Source organism: Zonotrichia albicollis, chromosome 21 (genome assembly GCF_047830755.1).
Source record: "Zonotrichia albicollis isolate bZonAlb1 chromosome 21, bZonAlb1.hap1, whole genome shotgun sequence".
NCBI lineage: Eukaryota > Metazoa > Chordata > Aves > Passeriformes > Passerellidae > Zonotrichia > Zonotrichia albicollis.
The window spans coordinates 4,747,302-4,774,137 of NC_133839.1; the positions used below are offsets into that span (position 1 = coordinate 4,747,302).

The window sequence follows — 26,836 nt, forward strand, 5'->3', positions numbered from 1 at the left end:
GGCTGTGCCAGTTTCCATCTCTCCACCCTGCTTCCCTGGCTGAGAAATTGGGAATTTGCTTGCTGGTGGGGCCAGAAAGAGAAGAGAGGAGGTGGAAGGACCCCAGGCCATGTACAGCATCCATCCCCTGTTCCTGGGCCCCACGGTCCCTCCACAGCAGCAGAGATGTCCTACACTGCCCCACGGGACACATCCAGTGTGGGGCTCTGGTCATCCCAAGCATTTTGCAATGGCAAGCTGGAAAATCCCAGCTTGGCACTCAGACTTCTGTCTGTGCTCAGGCATGAACAACTCACTGGAGTTCTTCTTCTCTTTGACACCATTTTGGGGTATTTTGACAATTTTTTGTTCTAGTGGGCTCTTGTGGATCTGATTCTGGAGCAATTCATGAGGGTCACGAAGAAAATTTTTGCAGGGAAACTGGGAGAGGGAGGTGCCACAGCCCAGACTCAGCCCCTCTCATTGCCCAGCCACTGGGAGGGGGTTCCAATACACAGATAAAGTGTCAAGATGTGGTGCTGATAAGCACTTCAGAAACGCTGATAGAATTAGATGGGATAAATAGGAAACAGCCAGGGCTGCTGGATCAGATATCCATGTCCTGATTTTTCACAGATGTTCCCATCGATCCGCTGGGAACAGACAGCTCTGAGCTCCTCACAAACAGGGTGCCAGGGAGCAGCCAGGCTGGAATGGCTGCTGGGAATGCAGATCCCATTGGAATGCTGGCTGCAGGCAGGACTGTCAGAACTCAGTGCATCCCTCTGGGTGTCCAGAGCTGCTGAGGACCCTGCCGGGGGGCTCAGAGACCCTGGCACACAGCCCAGAGCACCTGGGGATTTGATTTTGACCCTTGGAGCAAGTTACCAGCTTTGTATGAAGACCTGAAAGTCACACAGGTTTGAATGGTGTAATAATAACATTATCACAAGGTGAAAATGTAGATTTTAGGATTTTTGGTATGGGGGTTATGGGGACAAGATGGAGGAACTTGGGCGTGTCCAGCTTTTCTCCTTCTTCTTCTTCTTCTTCTTCTTGTTCTCCATTTTCTGCAGTGATCTTGGCACTATGGGATTGGTTTAGAGTAGAAGTGCCCTGTCTAACACAGGGGATAGGTATTGGGAATTAAGTGTAAATATGTTATATGAAGTTTGTAGTATAAAAGGACAACATCGCCTTGGGGGTGGTCAGAGTGCCCGTGGCTGCCCTGCTGAGCAGATCTCGGCTGGGCAGAAAAAAAATTTTATAGATAAGAATTAATAAACAAGACCAAAAACTGAAGAGCTCAGACTCGTTCTTCAGTTGCACATCCTGCACATCTCAGGGCTGCAATTAACAACTAAACTCTGAGACAGGACAGCCCTGCAGAAGCCAGCTCTGAGCACCACAGCTCAGCAGAGCAGCACCAAGCTTGGCCATAAAGCTCCATCCTTCTGAGATCCCCAAATCTGGTTGACCTTCACCAACCCCTCTGCATCCCAGGGGTCACCAGATCCCAACTATTGTACCTTCCAGCCATGGCAGAGGGTGAGCAAGCTGCCCACGTCAGAGAAGTTCACTCAGCTGCAAAATGAGAGGGGTGAGAGCCAACAGGAAGCAAAAATGAAGCTTTTTTTTGGGGTAACAAACCTGTCAGCTGTATTATGGAAAATATCACCCACCTGGGTCAGTTACTAGGGATAGAATTAGAAATGCTGATAGAATTAGATGGGATAATTAGGAATCAGTCAGGGCTGCTGGATCAGATATCCATGTCCTGATTTTTCACGGATGTTCCCATCGATCCGTTGGGAACTGGGTGCCAGGGAGCAGACAGGCAGGAATGGCTGCTGGGAATGCAGATCCCTCTGGAATGCTGGCTGCAGGCAGGACAGCCCTGCAGGAGCCAGCTCTGAGCACTACAGCTCAGCAGAGCAACACCAAGCTTGGCCATAAAGCTCCATCCTTCTGAGATCCCCAAATCTGGGTGACCTTCACCAACCCCTCTGCATCCCAGGGGTCACCAGATCCCAACTATTGCACCTTCCAGCCATGGCAGAGGGTGAGCAAGCAGCCCACGTCAGAGAACTTCACACAGCTGCAAAATGAGAGGGGTGAGAGCCCACAGGAAGCAAAAATGAAGCTTTTTTTTTTTGGGAAACAAACCTGTCAGCTGTATTACAGAAAACATCACACACCTGGGTCAGTTACTAGGGATACATTTATGCATATGCATCCATATATGCATAGCTTTGCTGCTATATATAGCACCTTCCATCAGCAACACTCACTGGCTCAAAAAAAAGCCAGATGAATGTCCACAGACAGAGGAACTGAGGCACAACCAGCTTATTTACAGCTCATTTCCACAAGTACTCTTTGAAGTTAGAATCCAATTAATTTTATACCTGGGGAGAGATTTGCATTGGGTTTTCCATCTGTCTGGGCAGGTTTTTCAGAAGGGCTTGGCTCTTATCTAGGCACCTGAAGCAGACTGGGTTTCCCAAGGTGCTTCCAGGAGCAGCTCCATGGGTTTGTCACAAAGGCAGCACTCTGTTCTGGAAGCCACTGAGCCCTTCTGAGGACACCACATCCATGGGTTTGGTCTCCAGAGGTAAGGAGCAACCTGATCTGCTGCTGCCTTTGGGAGGCACCCATCCCACCCCTCCCTGGAGATGTTGGTACCCATCTCCTGATCTCCTCTGAGATGTTGGCACCTCAAAGCAAAGAATTTCCTACCCTGGAGAAAAACAGGAGTTTGTGCTGGTTTGGATGCCTGAGCAAACTCAGCCCAGGATCAGAGACTCCACTGCTGGCCCAGGGCAGGTGATGGGGAAGGGCTGGACCCCCCTGTGCAGTGGGCACCTCTCATAAAATCACTTTGGTTATTGCCTAAAACTGCACCCACACTGCCAGGAGGGTCCTGTCCACAGACACATTTTATGAAAAATCTTTTCTTTAGGATTTTTCCTCCTGAGAAGCTGAGAAGCCTCAGGAACAAAATGCAAACATTGATTATCTGCTGCTGTTGAATGCAACAGGTGCATCTGTGATTGGTCTCATGTGGTTGTTTGTAATTAACGGTCAATCACAGTCAGCTGGCTCAGACTCTCTGTCCAAGCCACAAACCTTTGTTATCATTCTTTCTTTTTCTATTCTTAGCTGGCCTTCTGATGAAATCCTTTCTTCTATTCTTTGACTATAGTTTTAATATCATATATATAATAAAATAATAAATCAAGCCTTCTGAAACATGGAGTCAGATCCTCGTCTCTTCCCTCATTCCAAAACCCCTGCGAACACCATCACAGGGTTCCTCTTCTGCCTGCCCTGCAAAGCTGTGCCAGTCTGGCTGTGGGCACTGCCTGGGCACACCTCAGAGCAGCCACACACTGACCAACCCTGCAAACTCTTGGGGCAGAGCCTTGTTCAGCCCTGCACTCACTGCAGGACCACCCTCCCTCCTTCTCCTGCACATCATACTGCACTCACCATCTTCATTTCAGTGTCTGTCTTAATTGAGAAGACTAAATGGAAAAGCCTCCATGCTAATCAAGGAGACGAGGAGGATGCCCAAAATGTAATTTGCTTCCTTTAAAAGACATTAGAAGGGCTTCAATTCTCAGGGAATTTGCCATTCCTTCAGTGACCTGTAATTCCCTCAGTGACACATGGGACACCTGCCACTAGCCCAGGGACAAATGTCCTCTCAGAGACACTCGTATTCCCTCAGTGACACTCATATTCCCTCAGCATCACCTGGGGAGACACCTCCCCCTCAGTGTTCATTGTGGTCCTTATAGATTACCTCAGATTTTCTTTCCAAAATATTCATTCGGTCCCTTGCATATTACTTTAGATTTTACCCCCAAAACAGATCCTTCCAGCTATTAAAAATGGTTTTATCACAAAATTTATCACCTCAGGTTTTATCACAAAATTTTCTCTGCCCAACCTCCCCAATTACCTCAGATCTTTCCCCAAAACCAACTTTCTTCCCCCAGAAATCCTAAATCACTGCTTCAGTTCTCTTCAGCGAGCCTTTCCTGATCTGCAGCGCCATGAATCACACCCCACATCCCAGCACAAGCCAGGATCCCACAGCCTGGGCAGCTCTGATCCAGGGAATGGTTGCAAAGCACCAATTTTGGACTTCTGAGGAAGAGACAGAGCTCCAAATGCACATGAAAGTCCCAGGGGCCAAGATTTCCCAAGCAAACAGCTCCCACAGGAGCCCTGGCTGTAATGAGCTGCCCCACAGGCTCCCTCCTGGCTCTGCAGCTCGTGGGGTAATTGCTGCACATTTTTAGCCTTGCCTGCAGCCATATCGTACAGCAAAGGCTGCCAAGCTTTGCTGTGTCCAGGGCCAGGTGTGTTCAGAAAAAAAAGAATAAGCAGCATCTAAAAAAAGGAAGGAAAAAAAAAAGAAAAAGGAGTAAAATTTGATGCTAAATCTGATGCTAAACTCTGTTGCACCCAGGATTTTTTTGGATGAGCCAAATTGGCTGCCATTGAAGCAAATGGCAGATGAAGAAAACATTGACTTTCTGCTTGGGTCAATAAACAAGATGAATTGAGTGAGGAGCTGGATGTGGATCAGGGAACATCATCATTTGCCTGAGGAGGAGAGAGGGTTAAAGGCAGCGAGGCTGAAGCAGGGCATGGCTGTATCCCGTGTAAGGGCGGTTCATCTGGGAGCTCAGCACTGGCAGGCAGGAATTGTGCTGGCTCTGCTTGGAACTGTGCCATGGGACTGTGTCTGATGTGTTTAAAACATGATCCCAGACCAAAATCCTGAAATGAGATGAGAGGATTGCATTCCTGCAACTGAGCATCTGCTGGTGCCAGGGGCTTTGTCCAGAGTGGGTGCACAGCCAGTGCAGGGCTGAGACCTGAGTGCTGCTGGTCCTGGAGTGCCCAAACCAACCCTGCCCCAGCCCTGAGAGGCCAAGCATGGGATTCAGCTCATCCACAGATACATAGGATTGACTGCTCCAAACTCACAGGGAGAAGTTGGCTCATTTGTGGGTGATCCCCTGTGACAGTGTTCACAGGGGCTTTCAGGTGAGGGAAGTGACGAAAATGTTGACTGTGTTCAGAAGGCTTGATTTATTATTTTATGATATACATTACGCTAAAACTATATTAAGAAGAAAAGAAGGAAAAGTTTCATCTCAGAAGGGTAGCTAAGCTAAGAATAGAATGGAATGGAATGATAACAAAAGGCAGCTGTCTCTGACTCTGAGATAGCTCAGCCTTGATTGGCCATTAATTATAAATATCCAAGACAGACCAATCAAAAATCCACCTGATGCATTCCACAGCAGCAGATAACCATTGTTTACATTTTGTTCCTGGAGCCTCTCAGCTTCTCAGGAAGCAAAAATTCTAAGAAAGGATTTTCATAAAAAGATGTCTGCGACAATCCCCCTGCCCTAAGGCAGTGAAAAGGAGCTGATCCATGCCCTGAGCCCCACAGAGTAGATCTCCAATGGTTAGAGAAGGCAGCCTTGGGGATTGGCTTGGATACAGACCTAGAGGTGCTCTAAGCTACTCCTGAGCACCATTAAATCAATCCCTGCTTGTAACAGATTCCAGGGAGATGGAGCAGTGAGGTATTGAGATCACCCACAGCATCAGACAGGTAAAACACACCTGGGAGAGATATGAAAGGCCTGCAGCAGAGCTGCACGGTAGCAGAGGTTGCAAGGAATGCAATAGGGAGCCAGTCCCACAGGCAGTGATGAGAGCCACAGGCAGGTGTGCATGTGATGGGAACATTCCTCCCCTCAGGCCAGCCAGATCTCAGCCATCAGGTTCCTTTCAGTTGCCACAGCGTGTCATGGTGAAGGATATTAGGTTTGAACCACAATTCACAGCGGTGTAGGATGTGGTTGTCACCATCCCTGCCTGATTAGATCTGTCAGAATCCATCAGCAGGAACTTTGCCTAGGAACCCTCTCTCCAGCTGCACATTTAGCAACAGGAGATTGATGACAGCAGATTAAAAAGAAGGGTAAAAAAGAAAGACAAGAGCATGTTTGCACACTGCAGGACCACCCTCCTTCTCCTGCACATCACACTTCCCTCACCACCTTTATTTCAGTGTCTGTCATAATTAAGAAGACAAAATGGAAAAGCCTCCATGCTAATCCAAGGTCTGCCTCGAGGGGCTGAGGAGGATGCCCAAAATATAATTTGCTTCCTTTAGAAGAATCAGAAACAGCCACACAGACACATGGCCTTCCATGGTCCCACCCCAAACCCTGCAAGCCCCCAGAGAGCAATGGGTGAAGGTCCAGGAGCATCCCCCAGAGTACAGGGCAGCCTGCAGGCAGAGAGGGGACTGTGAGCATCAGGAGGGCTCTCAGAGTGGGCAGGGAGCAAGGCAGGGCTGATCCCCTCCCCAGTGTCCATGGCAGGATGAACCCCACTGCTCATCCCTCAGCTCTCGGGGTCTTTAGCTGGTCAGAGTGACCCTGAGAAAAGCTGGAAAGTCTTTTTTCCCAGCCCAGCACTTGAAGAAGGATTCAGAGCTCATCTATTGTATCTTATGTATAAAACTTTTTCTCCTGCCCTGCCGAGGTCCATCCAGCAGGACAGTTCCAGGCACTCTGCCTGCCCCCAGGGCAGGGTTATGTCTTTATATTAAAAACTACGTGTACAATGTTTACAATTACTTTCCAATACCCATCACCTATGTTACACAGTGAGCTTCTACTCTAAATCAATCCAAAAGTGCCAACAGCACAATAGAAGATGGAGGCCAAGAAGAAGAAGAAGGAGAAAGGCTGGACATGCCCAGATCCATCCATCTTGCACCCTGAATCCCCATTCTAGAAACCCCAAAATCTACTTTTCCACCTCGTGATAACTTCACTAATATTGTACTTAACCTGTTGTGGCTTGCTGATCCTCATACAATGTTGGTAATTTGCTCCATGGGTCATAACCAAACCCACAGGTTTGTGGGTTTGTGTCAAGGTCTCTGAGCCCCCCCTGGCAAGGGTCCTGGCTCCTGACACTCAGTCTGACTCACTTCACACCACAGCAGCGAGAGAGCGATGCCAGCCCAGAGCCCTGTGAGGAGAGGCGAGCATCACCCAGAGCCTCACCCAAATACAAGCCAAAACTCCCCTTGGACTACACACATAAGGGCCAAAACATTGATTTTTCAGCCAATAAGCAGTGGCAGAAGCAAACCTCTGCAAATGTGCCTCTTGGGAAACAAGACAAGCTGGAGGTTTTTGGAGGCAGAACTCACTGGAGAGGCAAACCTGGGGATTTCTGAGCAGGAAAACAGCCAGTGGTTTTATTTTTGCAATTTCATCCAAACAAACTTCATAGCAAAGGGGATCATAGCACAGACTGAGCTTTACATGTTTCTCCAAGTTTTTCTCCCAATGGAAGGAGCACTGCAGAACTGGAGCACTGCCTGGTCACTGGCCTGAGGGCAAGGAACTTGCTTTTGGCATTTGCACTAATTCATATTAGAAGATTCTCATTTAACTTCAGCAATATTCACCTCCATCTATCCAAAACCAAACTGGGTGTAAAGAAATGCCAAGGACATCAGAGCTCCTGAGGGCCTGTCCTGCCACAGGAGAGCATTCCCAAGAATAAAGCTCCGAGCAGGAGATGGCATTTGGGATCCTCTGCAGCCCCAGAGGGTGAAACACTGTCTGACAGTGGGCAGGCTGCAGAGTGTGCCAGTGCTGCAGCCTCCTCATCTGTAAAACAGGGACAACAGCAGCTACCTGCCTCCCACTGTGCCACACAGGTAATTAATGTTCCTTTGAGTTGGAAATATTAAAAGCGGCGTAAAACCGCAAAATAGTGGTTTATTATTGTTATGAATGAAGCCTCCACTCGTTCCATCAGTGCCCCTTACAGCAGTGCTGCTGCACACACTGTCAATTGCTCCCAGTGGCTTCACTGCTGCTGGCACTCAGAGGTTTGACTGGAGACTTCCAAGTAAGAGCTTGGAACATCTTGAGGAAGAAGAAAGAGAGAGGGAACAAACAGAAATTTCCACCATGTTTTGCACTTTGCACTTGGAGATGATGCTCCCACAATGCTCCCAGCATCCTGGGATGCTCCCACAATGCTCCCACCAACCACAGACAGAAGCATTGTTGCCCTGATTTTTTAAGATTTTCTAAGCCTTCTGATGTTTCCATTCTTGTAGCAAATTTTTTCACACACTTTCTGTAAATAACTTAATGTTTTGCATTCTTTTATGGAGGAGGAGAAATTTGATGGACTGTTGGTGTGTCCAGTGTCATTGGAGAGGTGTCACTGTCACCCTCCGATCCACTGCCACTTTTGGAAAACTATAAATGCTGGAGTCAGAAAATAAACTTGCCCTTTTCTTCACCTTGAGAACAGTGGTGTGTGCTTGTGTTGTTTCATGTCCTATAGTGACACAGCATCTCTTCACCTCCTCTTCTCTCCTTGCTTTACTTGCACAGGCTGCCATATCCTGGCATGGGGAATGTCAGAGCAGGTTGTACTGAGAGGGCACAGAAACACCAAACTGGGATCACACTGCTTTAGGAAGAGTTTAAGAGACTGCTTCTATTTTTAACAGGTGGGAGAGGTGTAGCACAGGAAGCAAACCAGGGGCAGAGCAATGTGGCCTAATTATGCAGGGGCATGGACAGAGCCCTTGTTCCAGCTGTTCCCAGATGTTGGCACCACCCAAATCATGTCCTGTCTCAGGGGCACTGAGACCACAGGAGCCCTCCTCACTCATCCCCTCACCCTGGGGCTCTCTGGCCTCTACAAACTCTTGTTTACCTTTATGCAATGCCATAAACATCAAACCTGCAGGAGCAGCTGCCCAGTGCCCATCACAACCCCTGAGCCAATCCCCAGTCCCTGTCCCAGCCCCATTTTTTCAGTCCCTGCCCTGCCACAGGTGGTTTTGAGTTGGTAAAACCAGATTAACACACAGGAAAAGGGAGTTCAGATCCTGGTTCAAGTACTTCAGGCAAATCTCCTTTTTCCACCTAAGTTCCCTGCATTATTTAACAGAGGACCTGTGACCGTGTTCACAGGGGTCTTTGGATGAGGGAAGGGACATGGATCTGACTCCATATTTCAGAAGGCCTGATTCATTATTTTATGATATATATTACATTAAGACTATACTAAAAGAATAGAAGAACGGATTTCATCAGAAGGCTGGCTAAGAATAGAAAAAGAATGGAATGATAACAAAGGCTTGTGGCTAGGACAGAGTCCAAGCCAGCTCACTGTGATTGGCCATTAATTAGAAACAACCACATGAGACCAATCACAGCAGCACTTGTTGAATTCCACAGCAGCAGATAATCATTGTTCACATTTTGTTCCCGAGGCCTCTCAGCTTCTCAGGAGGAAAAATCCTAAAGAAAGGCTTTTTCAGGCTACAAGGACCAGCATAATTTCCTTGGCTGCCCCATGCACACCTTCACCCTGCATCCCCCTCCTTTGCTGCCTCTGCAGCACCTGGCATCCTGCTGTGCTGACCCTGCAGCCATCTCTCCATGCCCAGGCACTGCAGTCCTGACCTGGCAGAGCAGCCTGTGGCTCTCCATGCCCCCAGCACTGCCACTCACCCTCTGCAAACCCTTCCAGCACTCCTGGCTGAAGCACTGAGGCGCCTGCAGCAGCACACAGTGGCTGTGCTCCTCCCGACACGCACCTTTCATGTTTAATTCAGCAGCTGCTTTAGTTAATCTATGTTTTAATAATTCATCCCTTCCATCTTAATTTTGGTAGTTGTTGAAAATCCCTAATAAAACATTTAGGGGCTCTTTTACTGGAGCAATGGCATGATTTACTTGATGGAATCCAGTCTTTGATGTCCTATCTTAATTCCCTCCCTCCCACCGTGCCTCAATCCTGTTTATCACTGTGCCGGAGGTAAGAGGTTCTTGTCGAGTTTTGTAGCACTTGAGACGCTTGGTCAGCCTTAATAATTCAGCTGCCCCACACAGCTTAGACAAATCTTGTAGCAAAACAGCCTCTCCCTTTTATTAACAGCTCCCTCTGCCCCCATGGACAGGGAATTGGGCTGGGATGCAGGACAGAGGGACCAGGCTGAGCATCCTGGGCTGGCAGAAGCACCAGGAAAACTTCGCAGGTGCCAACTGCATTGTTGGGAGAATATACAGCCTTTTACAAGGCTTGTATTTCATCCTCTACAGCCCGAATGGGGAAACATGCTGGGTTTCTGCATCTGTAATTGGGGAAGAACAGATGGTGGAGGCACAGTTGGAAGTAATACGGCCATTAAAATAATCTATACAGCTTGTAATTCCTCCTCATGTGGAGACTGAGGAGGGCCTGCCTCTGCCCCAGTGCCCACCCAGCCTGCAGGAAGGGTGGGCATAGGTTTGGGCTTCTTTCTGTTGGTGGGTTTTGGTGGGTTTTACTATTTCCCTTCACCTGGGATGCTCATCTTGATTTGAGGAGCCAACATCAGAACCAGAGCTGCTTCCACTGGGTAGTATTTAACTCCCATGTGCCATTTCCTGCCCATATCATCCACTTGGAGCAACTTCTAGCTTTATACATGCCTTAATGATAGAAAAAGAGCAGGAAAAAGCCCCAAGCATTTCAGAGAGATCAGGGCATCTCCACAGTTAAATTTCAAATGGAGATGATGTGAGAAAGAATTATGGAAAAACCCTTCTGTTGATTGATGAAAATCGAAACCTCTCAGGGGAACACACAGGCTTTGCCATCCCCTCTGCCACCTGCAGGTCCTGAGAGTGAGAAAATGTAAAATAAGAGCAGGAAAGTTGCCCAAAAAGGCCCAAATGTACAGCCAATATATGGAAATTTATGTCCTTGTTCTGCTCGATGTAGGTCATGGTTTCAGAGACCTCTGTGCCCTCCAAACACCCCAACCACCACTTTTCTTGGTACCTTTGATGGATGAAGGTTTTCCTCTAGGGTTTGATTACTGCTTTGTGGCCAATTGTTTTTCCACACAGTCACACTATGGAAAAGGTTCTACTTCAATACAAAATTGAGAAAATGGGTGAAATCTTAAAAAAAATCACAGTGGAAGGTGTAACCCCCTCCTGCTCAGAGCCAGAGGCACCCACATCCTGATTGATGGAGGGATGAAGGAAAGGGAATTGCAGCAGCATCCCCTGGCCCTGAACCCAACACCCCAGGTCCCTAAAAGATCTCCCCAGGCAGGACAGACTGATTTTCACAGGTCACAACCTCTCTGTTGGGCTTAAAATCTTCATTGTACTCACAGAAGCAAATCCAAACCCAACCTCTCCAAATCCTTACTCTGCTCCTGGAACACGAGGGAGCCAGCAGGACGTTACCTTGGCAGCTGGCTTTGCTTTATGGAACTGTAAATATATTTTTTTAATGGGCTGGCGGCAAGAAAGATGTGTTTCCAGGCTCAACAACATCCAAAATTAACTGCAATTCATTTCAGGAGGGGAGGAAGGGGCGGAGGAAGGGGGGAACGCAAGCCTGAAACCCGCAGAATATAAAAGCCTTGAAAGAAATTGCCAAAAATCCCCTGCATCGCTGCCTTCTGGCTCTGGGAAAGAGATTAAAAACCTGAGCAGCATCAGGCTGAAGCAGACGTCACAGAGGCCACCCTGGGCCATGCTCATGCTCACAGAAGACTTTTCCTCATTATTATTTCCCAGCCTTTGCCAGCACAAAACTCTGCCCTGCTCCTGGCACACCTGAACCAAGCAGGTGCTGCTGCCTCTGTGACCAGGGATTCCCACCTCTGCAGGATCCTTGGGGATCTCTGAATTCAACATCAGCATCTCCTCCTTCTCCTTGTGCCAGAGCATTTCTCCTGGTGTGCCTTTGTTAGCCCTGGTGCAGCTCTCTGGCACCTAATTGGAGTGACCCTTTAGTGACTAATTTAATTACCCCGGCCCACAAACTGACAGACAGCTGTTAAAAATGGTTATTGCATTATTAATACGCTCCAGTAATTTCCCATTAAAACTATACTGTTAATAATTTTTTCCCCCTGTATTTCTTCCCTCTTAATTAGTCTATTTAAAACTTTGAAGGAATATTCTTTTTATGGTAAATGGGAGCGTCGAGCAAATTACATTTTTGATTGAATACTTCTGTGATAGGCCAGCAAATAAGACCGTTGAGTTGTTAATTATTGTCAGAGTTTCACACGATGCCTGCTAATGAGGCAGTCAATCTTCTCTGCCATTCCCAGAATATTAATGGAAGCCATTGGTATTGATTTTGTCACCAGGAAAGGTGGGAACTCCTCCTGTTTGGGGGATTCCAGGGGGGATCTGCACTGGGAGGGGACACTGAGGGGACCAGAGACCTTGGGATGGGGTCAGGGTGGAAGCTCTGGAAGGTCTTGGAAGTGCCAATGGCAGCTTGAGCAGCTCATGGACCCAGCAGAGGGGTTTCACATTCCCACAGGGATCAATCCCATGCACAGGCACACCCAGGCAGGACAAGTGACAGAAGGGGGACACTTGGTCCCTGTCCCCTCCTTCAGTGTCTGCCTCTTGATTTTGAAGAACATCAGATTCATCCCTTATCTTTCTGTCATAAGACATTTATTTTTCCTTTTTTTAAGGAAAGAGAAGCACCTGATCTGTCTGGACTTCAGCAGATAACTTGACAGAGCTGTGCACAGAAGTTATGAGTAAAGCAACGTGGATAAGGACTGACATGAAACCACGAGGTGGCCCAGAGACTGTACAGAAACAGCCTTTGAGTTGTGCTGGGAGATGTGACAGGGAGCTTTCTGTACCATTTCTCAAGCCCTTTGGGCCCTGATCCTGTTTGATTTTCACACTAATGATCTCACTGGAGACTGGAGGAGTTTGGCAGCAAAGTCTGTCTGTGTTGAAGTCAGAGGGATTATTGTCCCCACGAGGCTGCCAGTGCCCAGCTCAGAGAGCAAGAGCAGGGTGGGGCAGTGCCCAGTGCCATCCCCAATGCCAAGGGCATCTCCCTGCCAACAGCATCTTGGCCAAGCCAGAGGGAATCCTACCAAAAAAAGATTTTGTCACAGGATAGCTGAGCCTGATTGAGGTCACCCACCCCAGAGCTATGTATGTTCTGGCTGTCCCATTAATTCCACACCCTGGGTGGGCAGGGATCTACAACTCCCTGAGTTCCTTGGCACATCTGTGCCATTGAAAGATGCCACAGGTGTCCTGCTCCTGCATCCAAAGCAAGAGTGAGCAGCACAGCCCCTGTTCCCCTTGGGCTGGGGAGGCTGTCCCTGTGGCAGAGCCCATCCACAGCTGTGACCCCTCTGCCTTTGGTGGCCACATCATCCTGAGCTCATCCACCTGAGAAATGTGGGGCTGACTTTGCCAGCACTGTGCAGCACCAAGTCCAAGCAGAGCCCTGGATTTCCTAAATAGGTCACCCAGTGTGGTGTTGTGAGGTCCCCAGGATGAGGTGAGAGATGCGAATTTGACTCCAAGTTCTCAGAAGTCTGATATATTATATTATATTATATTATATTATATTATATTATATTATATTATATTATATTATATTATATTATATTATATTATATTATATTATATTATATTATATTATATTATATTATATTATATTATATTATGAAACTATATATTAAAACTATACTAAAGAAAGAGAAAGGATACATCAGAAGGCTAGAAAAGAATGAGTAATAAAAACCCATGACTGACAGAGAGTTCGACTCAGCTGGCTGTGGTTGGCTAAACAATTCACAGGTTTGGTAAACAATTGCCAGACCACATTCCAGAGAAGCAAAACATGGAGAAGCCAAGGCTTCTCCTCTTTTGAGGAGAAGAAATCCTGGCAAAGGGATTTTTCAGAAAATATCACAACCCAGTCCTTGCTGTTGGGTTTTATTTCAGTGGCTTTGCTCAGTGCCTGTGTGAGTGCTTGACCTGCAGCAGTGATGCTGAATGCAGACACTGAGCTGTCCCTGCAAACCAGCTCAGCTCCCTCTGAGCTGCTCCAGCCTACCCAGCCCAAACCCTGCTCCCACTGGGAAAGCCAGGACAGGCTGGATGAACCTTGCAAAACTCAAAGTCCATTTTAGCAGGTGACACAGGTCATGCTGTCACAGCTGCTGCCAGAGCTCAGAGCTCAGGGACATCACTGCAGCTATTCCAGTGCACAGCCAAGGCCACCCCCTCCCCAAAAATGAGATTGTTTGGGCTATTCTGGGAATGCTCTGCCTGACCTGGTGATTCAGGGCTTTAAAGATATGTGTGTGTTTAGGAGAGGTGGTTGGAGTATCTGTGGGAAGGGTCCCAACTTCCTGCATGCCCTGTCACCCACAGCTGCACAGCTGGAATGGCACCAAGATTCAGGGACAGATGGAGGGCAATGTCCAGCCTCCACAGGAGCAGCCTCCCATCCCTCCCATTCTGAGGCAGGATTTTCTGTGCTTTCTTTTCCACCCTGGAAAGCAGCAGATTTGTATTGCTGCTCCCCAATTACAGGTGGTGTCCCCCCACCCAGCCACCCCTGCTGTTTCCAAGCCCATTTCCTGCCCACTTGTGCTTTTTTAAGCAAGCCAGGTGCTATTTTTACTGCAGCTAAGTTTTCCATACTAAAAGTCCTTTTCTTTCCCCTTTATATAAAGCAAGCTTCAATAATTCCTCAGGGTCCACTTCCAACCTGGTATTTTATGATTCTGTAAAAAAAGGAGGTTTCCATTTATAATGAATTGCCTGTGATGCATATCCCAGTTTTACCAGGAAGAAGGGATCCTGTAACTCTCTCTGAAAAGCCATGAAAAGCCCTTCAGGTCAATAACATTGCCAATGCTAGTCCTTTATCAGTATCACTTATCAGCTGTGCTCAGGCAAAAAAAAAAAATGGTTTTTAACCCCCAAAAAAGCCATTTTAACTCCTTGATCTGGTACTGAAGTGAATCAACACAAACCCAGGAGTGCTCCCTCCCCTTGGACCCAGCTCCCAGCACCCAGGCAGGAGAATGGACGGGGTTGGAGTGTGAGCCACCATGGACAGGGAGGTTGGATGAGATGATCTTTGATGTTCCTTCCAGCCCAAACCACTCTGTGCTTCTGTGATTCCATCAGTTGATGAGCCATTTATCTATCCAATCACAGGTTTATCATAATTCTTTTAAAATTCCTCAACTATGGCCCCAGAGAACCCACAGTCCAAACCCAGAGCACTCACAGTCAGAACTAACACCTCCAGCTCTGGCCTGTGTTTGATACACATTGATTAAAAAAAAGCAAAAAAAAAAAAAAAAAAAAGAAAAAAATTAGAAAAGAAAGGAAATGTGGACTGAAGAGACTTCTCTCTGCAAAAGCTCAGTGCATATTTACACAGCATCCTGCCTTAATGCTCAGCTGCTTCATTTGTGTCACTCTAAGCCCTGGGCAGGAGCAGGGGAGTATTGAAGTATTAGCTGGGGTTTAATTCTGTGCTGCTGGGTTCTGCACAGCTCCCCATGAGCTGCTGCTGGGAGAGAGCCCCGTGGCAGGGCTGGGATGGATGTGGGAGGCAGGGACAGGGGGACAGGAGGGAGAGCAGCAGCAGGGGACACTCCCCAGCCTGGGACTGACAGAGGACAGCTCTGCCTTACACATAAAGTGAAATATCAGTTTGCATTTGGCTCCCCAGCCCTGTGGCACCGGGGATGAACTCTGCTGTGCACTGCCCAATCCTCCTGTTTGCAGGAGGCAGGGGTAGGTTCTTTCCAAAAACTCATCCAGCTGCTGAGCCAACACTCCTGAATGTGTCCTGTCACCATCATATTTTCTGAAAAATCCCTCTGCCAGGATTTCTTCTCCTGGGAAGCTGAGAAGCCTCAGAGAAAAAATGAAAACAATAATTATCTGATTGCTTCTCCTGTGTTTTGCTGCTTTGGAATTGTTTACCAACTGGTCATCGTTTGATTTGTTCCATGTGAATTGTTTTAGCTTAATGACCAATCATGGTCAGGCTGTGTCAGACTCTGGAGAGAGAGAAATGAGTTTTTCATTCTTATCTTTTAGCCTTCTGTCTGTATCCTTTCTCTATTCTTTTGTATAGTTTAGTATATTATATTAAATATAATACACTATATATACAACAAGTACAAATACTTGTATATATAGTTCTGTAAAATATATATATACAATATATATTGTATATATATATACAATATATATATTTATAATGTATATTTTCTATAATATATAAGATATATTAATATAATATAATGTAATGTAATGTAATATAATATAATATAATATAATATAATATAATATAATATAATATAATATAATATAATGTAATGTAATATAATATAATATAATAATAAATTAGCCTTCTAAGAACTATATATATAAGAAGTATAAGAAGAACTATATATATTCTATATATATCTATATTTGTATCTATCTACCTATACATATATTCTATATATAGTAATATAACATAATATATTATAATAATAAATTGGCCTTCTAAGAACATAGAGTCAGATTCTTTCATTCCTCCTCCATCTGGGGAACCCTGACAATCCCACAGTGTCCCAGTGCAACTGGGGCTCTTTATCCACTGTAGGGCTCCCCTGCAGCCTGCTCCATGTGAGCCCCTTCTGTTCCCTGTGCTGGAGGTGAAACAGGCCCTGGATGGGTCACACACGGACTGTGCTCCATCCCCATCCCTCCTGCCCAGCACTGCCCTCAGATCACCACTGCTGGAGTCCAGCCCTGAGCATGGCACAGCCTGCAGCAGAGGGTCCCCAACTGCACCCATCTAACTTTTGATAAAAGGCACTTGGTTGCAGTCAATAACATCTCATAATATCAAAAACACCGCAGGAAATATCAAGAGCTGAATTGATTATGGCACGGTAATTCTTCAGGCAGTGAAAGCAGGGCAATTCCCAAGATGGGATTATTTTTTTGCAAGGCTTCACCTAATTTTCTTGATGTTATTTTCCCCCCGCTCACTCCCCAGCCCTCCTTCCAAACCTCTCCAGCTTTGCACTGCTCTTTGATTTAGTCCCTGAAAACAATATTTTGCTTAACACAGTTAAAGTTTCCCATCAAAGTGCCTGGGAAAGCATCACCACCCCCCAGATTGCTGGGACTGAAACATGAGCAGCAGGAAAAAGTCAAGGAAGATTTTGCTTTTGGCTCTGCAGTCAGCAGAGGAGACTGGAGAAAGCCCTGACAAGAACTCAAAACATCTAAATCAGAAAAAGAGACCAAATGCACAGAGCAGAAGGGGAATGATACAAAACCTGTGCAGAGTGGAGGCAAAGGGCAGTGGATTTTCAGTCTGACCCAGCCTTGACAAAGCATGAAAAGGTTTTGTGAGCCAGTGGGCAAGGCCACACAGGACACACCATTCCTGCCCTGTGCAACACTGGAATTGCCTGTAAGCCATGAATTGAACTTCTTGCTGCTTCTAAACTCATTTTTGAGCTGATTTTGCTCCTTTGCCTCGAGGTGAGAGAGCCAGGAAGGGTCTGCAGAGCCTCTCTGCTGCATCTGGAAAACGTGGAATGAGAAGGAGCAGCACAGCGTGAGCAAAGTTACTCTGAGCTGCCTGAAAAGTGCTGCACTAAAGCCACAAAGGGCATTTTTTTCCTAATAAATCACCCCAAAAGCCAGGGTGACATCCTGGAGTGGGGAAAATCCCTGGAGGGCAGCAGGAGCTGAAACTCATTAACTTCACTTGTCTTCATGGAGCACAGCCATCCTGGGTCACTGGCTGTGCCCAGCCCTGGGGCGAAAATCAAACGGGAGCTTTGCCCCTTGGCCTGAGCTGCTGTCCCTCATCCCTCCACAATGAGACCATGTTCCTTTGCAGCAGCACCTGCATCCCCTTTTTGCCTTTAGCAATTAATAAATCCCCATAAAAATCAACCTGGAGGTCTCTCTTCCATGGTGCAGCATATCCTGCTTTACCAGGAAAAAAGGAGTCTGGGACTCTCCCTGAGCCCCCAGCCTTTCCTAGAGCCCTTTCCAAGCCTGCAAGGGACAATATGTTCTTGCAGTGCCCTAAAAGAAGGACAAAGCTGCCCTGCTTGTGTCCATCTCCATTCCTGTCGTCTCCACAGAGGTGGTTTTTCCTCCCTGGCTGTGGAGCCTGTCACAGGTTCCTGGCACACTTCCAGGAACATTTTGGCTCCACTGAATTTTATTAGTTTTGTCCTTTGGCTGAAGTGATCCTGCATTCGTTACAGGAAATAAAAACAGGAAAGGAAGAGTAGGTCCCGTCCACATCAGGTAGGTTTTAGGCAACTGGAATCTCATCAGAACTGGTTTTTGGACCACTTCTTTCCACTGATTTGTGTTAAGAAATAACTGAATAAAAGGCATTTCTCAGTGTCACTGTCCCACCCAGGCATCATCCCAGCAGGAGCTGCCTGGTCCTTCCTCCTGCAAACCTTCTAGTCCCTTTCTCAGGCAGGAAATGCAAACAAAAGCAAAGGTAATAAAACTCAAATAGGGGTAAAAAAAATTGTAATTCAGGAAAAATAGTACAGAGAGGCTGTATAAAGAGAGAGGCCAAGGGGCTGTGCTTTGAACAGGCAGCTACAAAGCACACTGCAGCCACTGGTTAACAGAAAGCAAAGGCAGCAACATAAAAACAAATAACAACATCAAACAGGGAGGGAAAAACACCTTTCAACACAGGAACCCAGGGTCTGATTTTGCTACCTTGCATCACCCTTTTTTGCTAAGCATTCAGAGTGTGTTAGAGCCCAGCCTCCCCCTCCAAACCCTCAGTGCTTGTCTGAGCCCTGGCAGGATCCTGCATGGATGGGTGGATGGACACACAGCTACAGCAGCAGATCCATATGGAGAATGTGGAGAAGCTGCAGAGCCCAGTGCCAAACCCTTCTCTGTGGCAGGAGATCCCAGAGACATCAAAGGGAATCATTCTGGGTGTGAGACAGCGTTTGCAGATTTGGCAAGTGTGGGGTATTTTTAATTGTCTCAATAAACATATAAACAAAATCTGTTCACTCGCTGGGGTTTTTTTCCCTCCTGGGCTCTGCAGCACCATGGACGACAGGAACTGCAATCACTCAGCTGCCAAACTTGTAGCTGGTGCTCCCTGTGAAGGATTTGCCCACGAGCCAGGCTCAAATTTACATCCCCTGTCCCTAAGAGGTTTGATAATTTTCTGTGCAGTTTTACGGCGCAGCATTAAGACCTCAAAACTGCAGTGAGTTCACACAGCAGAGCACAGAAAGTGGAGCTCAGCGTTATTGCAGCAGGAGTTACTAAAAGCCTGGTCTGAGGGAAGGCTGAAATGTTCCCTGGATTGTGGGCCTGAAGGATGCCAAGGGCTGATGGACCAGGAAGAGACAGCTTGAGAGCAGTAAAACTCCTGCACTGTCCCAGAGATGCTGGGTTGATCCACATTTCAATTCTGCTGAAATTCCTGGGTGACTTCAGCTCTATTTTTTGGGGGGAGGTTCCCCTCTATCTCCATCACACCCCTCCCCTAATTCTCTTCTTTTGCTGCTCACACCCCTGGGTGGCTGCTGTAGGATTACATCTCCATTTAGTCCCCCTGTGGCCAAGTGAGACATACCTGACTCCTCTAACCTGCTCTCATAAATCACAGAGGGAGGCAGGGAGGAGGAAAATCCTGGTAAGCAGCCAGGACAGAGCTCAGCTGACAGCTGCAGGGCAGGGGCTGATGGCTGCCTCTCTGTAAAGCATCTGTCCCTGCTCCCCACAGGATGAGGCAAAAGGCTGCCTCTATCCCAGTGTTAAGCACCAAAAGATGCTTCTCCACCACTTGCTGAGAGACAACAGTGTCCTGGGGTGGTAGGAAGTGCAGGCCAGAGCCCAGGGATGTTACCTGTGGGGATGAGGGTGTCTCTGTGGCGTGCACAGTAATGGATTGCCCTCTCTGCAGAAATGAGTGAGTTGTGCCTGCTGATGCAATGATCAATTTGCTCCATCATGCAAAGCTGTCCATTCATCATGGCCATGGATTGCAGGCACTCACACCTTTTTATTGGCCCCAGTGGAGGAGGAGGCACTGCAGGAGAGCCACAGACCCCTGATCAGGAACAGCCTGGAAAAGGGGCTTCTCCTCTGCCCCAGCCTCCTGGCTGAGGGCCCCCATGGCACTGAGCTCCCCAAAATCACACCCTGCTCTGCTTCAGGGGGGCAGCAGAAAGAAAATAAGGGAAAAAAAGGATGAATTTCCCATGTCATCCCCTGCACAAATAGCAAGGAGAGCTGGCAGGATGCCCTCTTCCTGCATGCCATATCCCAACCCACACGGACCTCCTGACCTTGAGGGATGCTCACCTGCAGCTGCACCCATTCATCTGTGCTCCTGCAGAACAGCAAGGAGGTTAAGGCACAGACAGATGAGCTTTGCTGCTGCAAACAGCAGGGATAGCAAAGCTGTTTCCACACTCTCCAGATACCCTTTGCCTTCCTCATCCACTTCATTTTCCATCCTCCTCCACTCCCAGGGAGCCTCACACCACAGCGATCACCACCGACTTGCAAAATCACAAGTGCCCAAATCACTGCAAAACCCCTTCAAAATACCACTCAAAATGCCTGTAAGGCTGGGGCAGCAGTGAGGCTGCAAGAGCACAGCATGGCTGAGCTGGTGAATGCCATGGGCAGGGAGAAAAAGCCTGGCTCCCATCCTTGACAGAAGATGGGACTCACGAGGGCACAGAGAGGGGGAGAAGAGTGTTCTGCCTCAGAGAACTGAAAATAAAAATAAAAAACAAATAAGGAAAAAGCAGAAATAAAAAATCCAGTTGATTGTACTTTGGCAAAGAATTCAGAGAGCAAAGGGGCACACTTGGGAGCAAAACGAAGATAAATCGACAGCGAGTTCAAGAGAATTCATTCTGCTGCTGAACACTTGTCTCTCCATCAGGACATCTCAAAGGCTTGTCAAGCGAAGGCAAGGCTTTTATTTGTTTCTATGGTTGCCATAACGATAGAGCTGTATGTCATGTCAGGCAGCAGCTGAGGCTCGTGCCTCTGATTTATGGCTGCTCAACAGAAATTATCAACTTTTCTGCAGAGCGGGTGGCACAGTGAACCGTGACCACTGGGAGCCTGCCAGCGCCCTGCTCTGCCCCCAGGGCTGCCTCTCCTCTTGGTCCCCCACAGCTCTGTGAGTGCCCCAAGGGATGCTTTCATTATCCCCTGCAGAGATGTTTTTATTATGCCCTGCAGGGATATTTTTATTATCCCTTGCAGGGATGCTTTCATTATCCCTGCAGGGATGCTCGCTGCTGGGGCAGCAGGAGCTGGGGTCTGTGGGTCCTTCCCATACACTGCCACAATTACAGCAATTCCTGCAAGCTGCACCTTGCAAAAGCTCAGACAGAGATGGCAAGGTGTCCAGGGAAGGCCAGCAGAAGGATTGAACACCTAACAGTAATTAGTTTAACAAAATTTTTAGACTACTGTGCTTAACACCAGGTTATGGGAGAAATATAGATACGAGAAAGAGATGGGAAGGGAAACAAAGAGGAGTCTTGAAAACAAGCAAGACAAAGTGGGACTGGGATGTATTTCTTGTCCTGGCAGGGGATGCAGGACAGACTGCAAGGACAGTCTGCCCAGCCAGGACAGCCCAGGCTGTGGGGACAGCCCTGCAGCACTGCTGGCCAAGCTCATCTGAGCAAAGACGTCACCGTGAGCGTGGCTGTCACAGTCCCAGGCTGTGACTGATGCCATCCTTGTGCACAGGATCAGACTCTGGGGTCGAGGAAGGGATGCTCAATATGGTCACTGATAAATTATATATGCAAGTTTCATTAACTCTAAGCACTCTCATTCCTAATTTATGACACACAGCCCTGAAACCTCCAGCACCAAGTTTTGCACACTGCTGTGTGCTGTCCCCTGAAGCCCCTGGAGCATCCTGAGGGGGATGTTTGCACAAATCCTGTTGGCTCCTGTTTTCTGGAATTTTCTCTAATGATCTGGCTGCAGCAGGGGAAGGTTTGAGTCCTTAATTCCCATCCACAGCTTGTTGCACTGCCCAGCAGTGAAACACAGAGAGAACAGCATTGGAGGCAGCATTTCCCCAGAGAGCTGCTGAAAGGCCAAGCCTCACCTGTCCCTCTGCATCTCAAACATCTTCATAAAAACACAAGACCACATTTGAACCTTTAACCTGCTGAGTTGTAAAGACTTCATCACTTGTTTTCTCCAAAGCAGGCTTTCTGCCATTTCCCTCCATTAAGCTCTTCAAGACAAGTGACCCCAGAGCCAAAGGTGTCAGACTAATGAAAGGTCTGCAGGAATGCAGCACGCTCGTTATTACAGACACAGGAGGAACAGAGCACTGAGCCACCATCAGAGTGACACAGGACAGCAAATGGGGCACAGCTGTGCTGCAGCTGGTGGAACACAGCCCAGGGTCTGCTCTGTGGCATGGAGATGGGGCTGTATTAAAGCCCAAGCAATGCAGGTTCAGAAGAGTTTCTTTATTGGAAAAAAGCTGTCAAGCATTGGAAGGGGCTGCTCAGGGAGGTGGTAGAATTCTCATCCCTGGAAATATTCAAAAAGTGAGCTTGGTCCTCAGTGCACTGGTCTGGGTGGCAAGGTGGGATGGGTCACAGGCTGGATTCAATCCTTGAGGCCTTTTCTAACCCAAATGATTCTGAGATTCACCTGCAGGAGCTCCCAGCACGGAGAGACAGCAGTGCTGCCACAGTCCCAAAGGTAGGAAACCCATTCAGGCAGAGAGTGGGATTGCTGTGTTTGAACCCTACACCTTGAACCACCTGACGTGCTGGACCACCACCTGAACATCTGAACCACCAAAACCTCTCCCCTGAGAAGCTGCTTGAGTCAGTCCAGAAATAAAGCAAAGAGGCTGCAAGATAAGCAGCTCTGAAAGCACCCAAGAACCTCAGAAGAGTGTTCCACCCACCCTGGGGTGCTGAGGATCCCAAGCTTGCTGCTCCTCGTTTGAGAAGTGTTTCAGTTCTAATGCAGAAATAATAGATTTCTTTTCACTTCTCACTGTATCTGTGAAACCTTCCATAATTCAACATCAAATATTTATTATTGCGTTTATTAAAGTTTTAATAATTCAGCAACTCCTGTGTGTAAGATACAAGTGCCATGAACTCACACCTCCCATATTCTACCTGAGCCACTCCAATATTTATACCTGGAATTCTCAGTTCAGGTTGCATTTATGAGGGGAGCAGGCAACAGCTTTGTGCCAAAAGCTCCCCTCCTCCTGCCTGGCATTCATCCATCCCAACAGAGACTTTTCCACAAGGAGCAGTGCCCAGAGACAATTACTGCACTGGAGCAGAAAACAAGCTTCTGAGCCTCTACCTTCACTGAGGCACTTTTAATGAAGATGTGAAGAGGAAAGAAATAAATAATGTTCTCTTGGCACTTTGGCTTGGAAAATGTTAGCATAAAACCCTTCCTTTCTCAAATGAAAAGCAGAAGTTGTTGCAGACAAGAAAAGCAACGGGCCTAAAAGAGCCAAACTGTGATGGATATGTACCACTGTCTCTCTTCACAGGAAAAGGGAACAAGCACTAATTAGCAACAAAACCACACACACTTGGAAGTGAGGGCACCTTGGATTCCAGTCCTGGCTCTGCCATAGCTTTTGTAGGCACCTAAACAACAGCCCTGCCAAGATGATGGGACAGAAGAATGGAAATCCTTTCCTCATCACTTTGGGGAAACACAAGACAGAAGGGGCTGGGGGACACAAGGATCCTGCTGGTGCCCAGGGAGATGATTCATAATACAAGCAAGGATTTTCAAGTCAGGAGATTGTGTCCGGAGTCAACAGGAGAAAGCAGCAAGAAGGAAGGGAGGGAAGGAGGGAGGGATGGAACACAAAATCTCCCTGGCACCCAGCAGTCACATGCTCAATCTTAATTTAATGGGAGAGAGGGCAATACACACTAAATACCTCCAGAATTAAACACTTATAATTTACAGTTAAACCCATGTAAACCAGACCAAAGAGGATAACCACCACCAAAGTGATCAGCAAAATGTCCAGGCATTCACTGAACTCCAAAAAGGAAAAAAAAACCCTCTAATTGTGTGATTATTAGATGAGCAACATGGCCTTTCACCCTTCATGAACATCCCAGCAGATATCAGTGCCAGGTGGATGTGATATGGGTATGAGTTTCAGAAAGATGACAGCCCCTTCATCCCAGTAAATGCATCCATTTAAGCACTGCAATCTAACATTACATTTAAGCCACTCTCAAATTGCCTTGCCACAGGTTCCTACCAATTCACCTGCCTGTACTGGCAGATTTCAGAGTTACACACTCAGGCCTGGCCTAGACCCATCAGCCCAAAGAGCCTGGAGAGCAATCACATCAGATTTCTTATTGGAAGGAAATTAATCAAACCTATCATCACAGAAATTACTGCATCCTCAATAACAATTTAAAGAGCAGTGTAGGCACTCAGGCATGAAGCAAACGAGAAATCTGCCTCCTACCTGACATCTGCTGGATCTTCAGTCACCAGAACATCTGTCTTGCAGCTGGCAAGGGGGTTGATGGAAAGCTCCACAGGGGGCACCACGAAGCTCTTACTGACTGGCAGCCACAGCCCTTGACCCAAGCTGTAGGTGGACCTGGACCAAGGAAAAATAAGTCACAAGGAGCAGAGTGACCACAGGGCATGGTGGCCCTCCACTGTGTGCTCAGAAGGCAGAGCAGTGGTGGCACCATGAGATAAGTCCGTGATTTAGCCACAAGGGAGAGGAATGACTTGAGATGTGACAGGAGAACATGGGGATGGGAAAAAAAAATCTTCTTTTTATTCCAGGAGGAGTTTCTGTACATGCTGTCCTCACATTTGCTGAAGGGACAAGAGGGGAACCCTTCCCTGCCTGCCAACATGGACAAATCTTTCAGGTCTTTCACAGCCAAATGACACTTGTCCCATCACCAGCACAAGAATGAGGTGGCATTGACCAAAAGGTTGCATCCACTGGGATGTCCTAGTGGCTCTCCCTTCCCAAATGTCCCAGCTGAACCCTCCTGTGACTCACCTGAGTATCTTCTCTGGTGCCTGCTCTCCCGTGACCAAGTCATATCCCCTCTCCAGCGTCGTGTAGGGCCAGGGCCTGCCAGGAGAGAGGGCAAAAGCAGCTGAGCAATCCCTGGGCTGGGCAAGTGGCACAGGGATCACCCAGGGGGAGAACTGGGTGATTTCTAACCATGCGTCGCCCTGTCGGTCAGGGTGAGATGCCGCAAACAGAGGCCAATTTCATGGGAAAAAGAAGACATTTCCCCAGGGTCTGGGGATCAGTTGAAAGGTGACGTCTGGGGCTCTAGGGAATTGCAAGGTCCTAGTTGCCGGCAGCTTTAGTTTTAGAGAAATACAGCAAAGTTTGCCAATTTCGATGCTTGGCACTGCCCAATCGGACAGGGCATGTGGCCGCAATCAGAGGCCATTTTTTTGTGGGAAAAAGGAGTCCTTTCCCCAGAGTCTGGGTGTCAGTTGAAAGGTGGCCTTTGGGACTCTAAGGACTTGCTTGTCCTAGTTGCTGGCAGCTTTAGTTTTGGAGAAATCCAGCAAAGTTTGCCAATTTCCAACCAGGCGCCACCCTGTCAGTCAGGATGAGATGCCACAAACGGAGGCCATTTTCCATGGGAAAAAGAAGACATTTCCCCAGGGTCTGGGGATCAGTTCAAAGGTGGCCTTTGGGGCTCTAAGGATGTGCAGGGTCCTAGTTGCTGGCAGCTTTAGCTTTGGAGAAATCCAGCAAAGTTTGCCCATTTCTAACCAGGCCCAGCCCTGTCGGTCAGGGCGAGATGCCGCAAGCCAAGGCCAGGGCAGGGCCCCCCCAGCCCCGTGTCCCCACTCACCCCTCGCTGTGTCCCCAGTCACTGCGCACACACAGGTGCCGGTGCACGGGGTCCGGCGCGTACCCTTCGTGGCAGCTGCACTCTCCTAGGACAGAGCAGGCAAAGGGTGAGATGGCTCTGCCCCAGAGACATGGCAGTGACTGCAGAGTCAGGCCCTCCTCCCCCGCTGCCCTCCTCTGGAGCGCTTTGGACTCCAGATGCCCCCAGGAGGTGTGGAGAAGGATTTGCACTAATACTTTCCCTGGCTCTATTCTCCCCCAGCCTCCTGGGAGACCCAGAAAATTTTACACCAGCTAACCCACTAGTTACCCCTCGCCACATCAAACCCGAAGGAGATGTGGAAAGCTGTAAGAAACCCATGTTTTTTCGCCACATTTCCCTTCACAGAGAAGAGCAAGGCACAATTCAACCCAAGAATATTTATGGGTTTCACATTCTCTGAACCTCAGTGTAAGGAAAACCAATTCTTATCTCATTTGCTGTGCCTGTGATGTGCCAAAGTAGAATGCAATGTGGAGATTGTTTACCCAAAGTGATGGTGTTTTGTTTCTTTGGCCTGTCAGAGCCAAGAGTGTGTGTGTCAGGACTGTTGGGACAGTCACGAGATTCTGTACAGTTGAGTGCTTGGCAGATTCAGTTTAAATGTAATATAATATAGTATAGAGTAATATAGTATAATAAAGTAATTAATTAGCCTTCTGATAAGATGTAGTCTGCTGCATCATTCTCTACCCTTGTTGGGGGCAAAAATATCCACTATAGGAGTTATTCTCCGGGAGAGGATTATACAACCCACATGATGTAGCTGGGGATGGGGTTTCCTGATGCAGAAGATCTGTCCTTAACCCGTGTTCCTGTGCAGTCCTGCAGCCAGGGCTTCACTCCTCATCAGGGATCTTTACCTTCCAGTGTCCCCCCTGTGCAATGCCCAAGGAGGGCACCACAAACCCATCCCACATCCCCTTCCCATCTCTGCTCTGCTATCTGACACCAGGACAAGAGAGCAGAGTCTCCTGCAGCCCAAACTCCCAC

General features: G+C 47.8%; 1 protein-coding gene across 2 annotated transcripts in view; it reads right to left on the reverse strand.

Moving 5' to 3' along the window:
* The window catches only part of ASTN2 (astrotactin 2), a 352,662-nt gene that overhangs the window by 174,826 nt on the left and 151,000 nt on the right, over positions 1-26,836 (reverse strand). For both annotated transcript variants that reach the window (XM_074556304.1, XM_074556303.1), the window contains 3 exons: positions 25,805-25,889; positions 24,985-25,059; positions 24,427-24,564 (listed from right to left, as the gene is read on the reverse strand). In XM_074556304.1, coding sequence (XP_074412405.1) covers positions 24,427-24,564; positions 24,985-25,059; positions 25,805-25,889 — 298 coding nt within the window. The remainder of the gene's footprint in view (positions 1-24,426; positions 24,565-24,984; positions 25,060-25,804; positions 25,890-26,836) is intronic.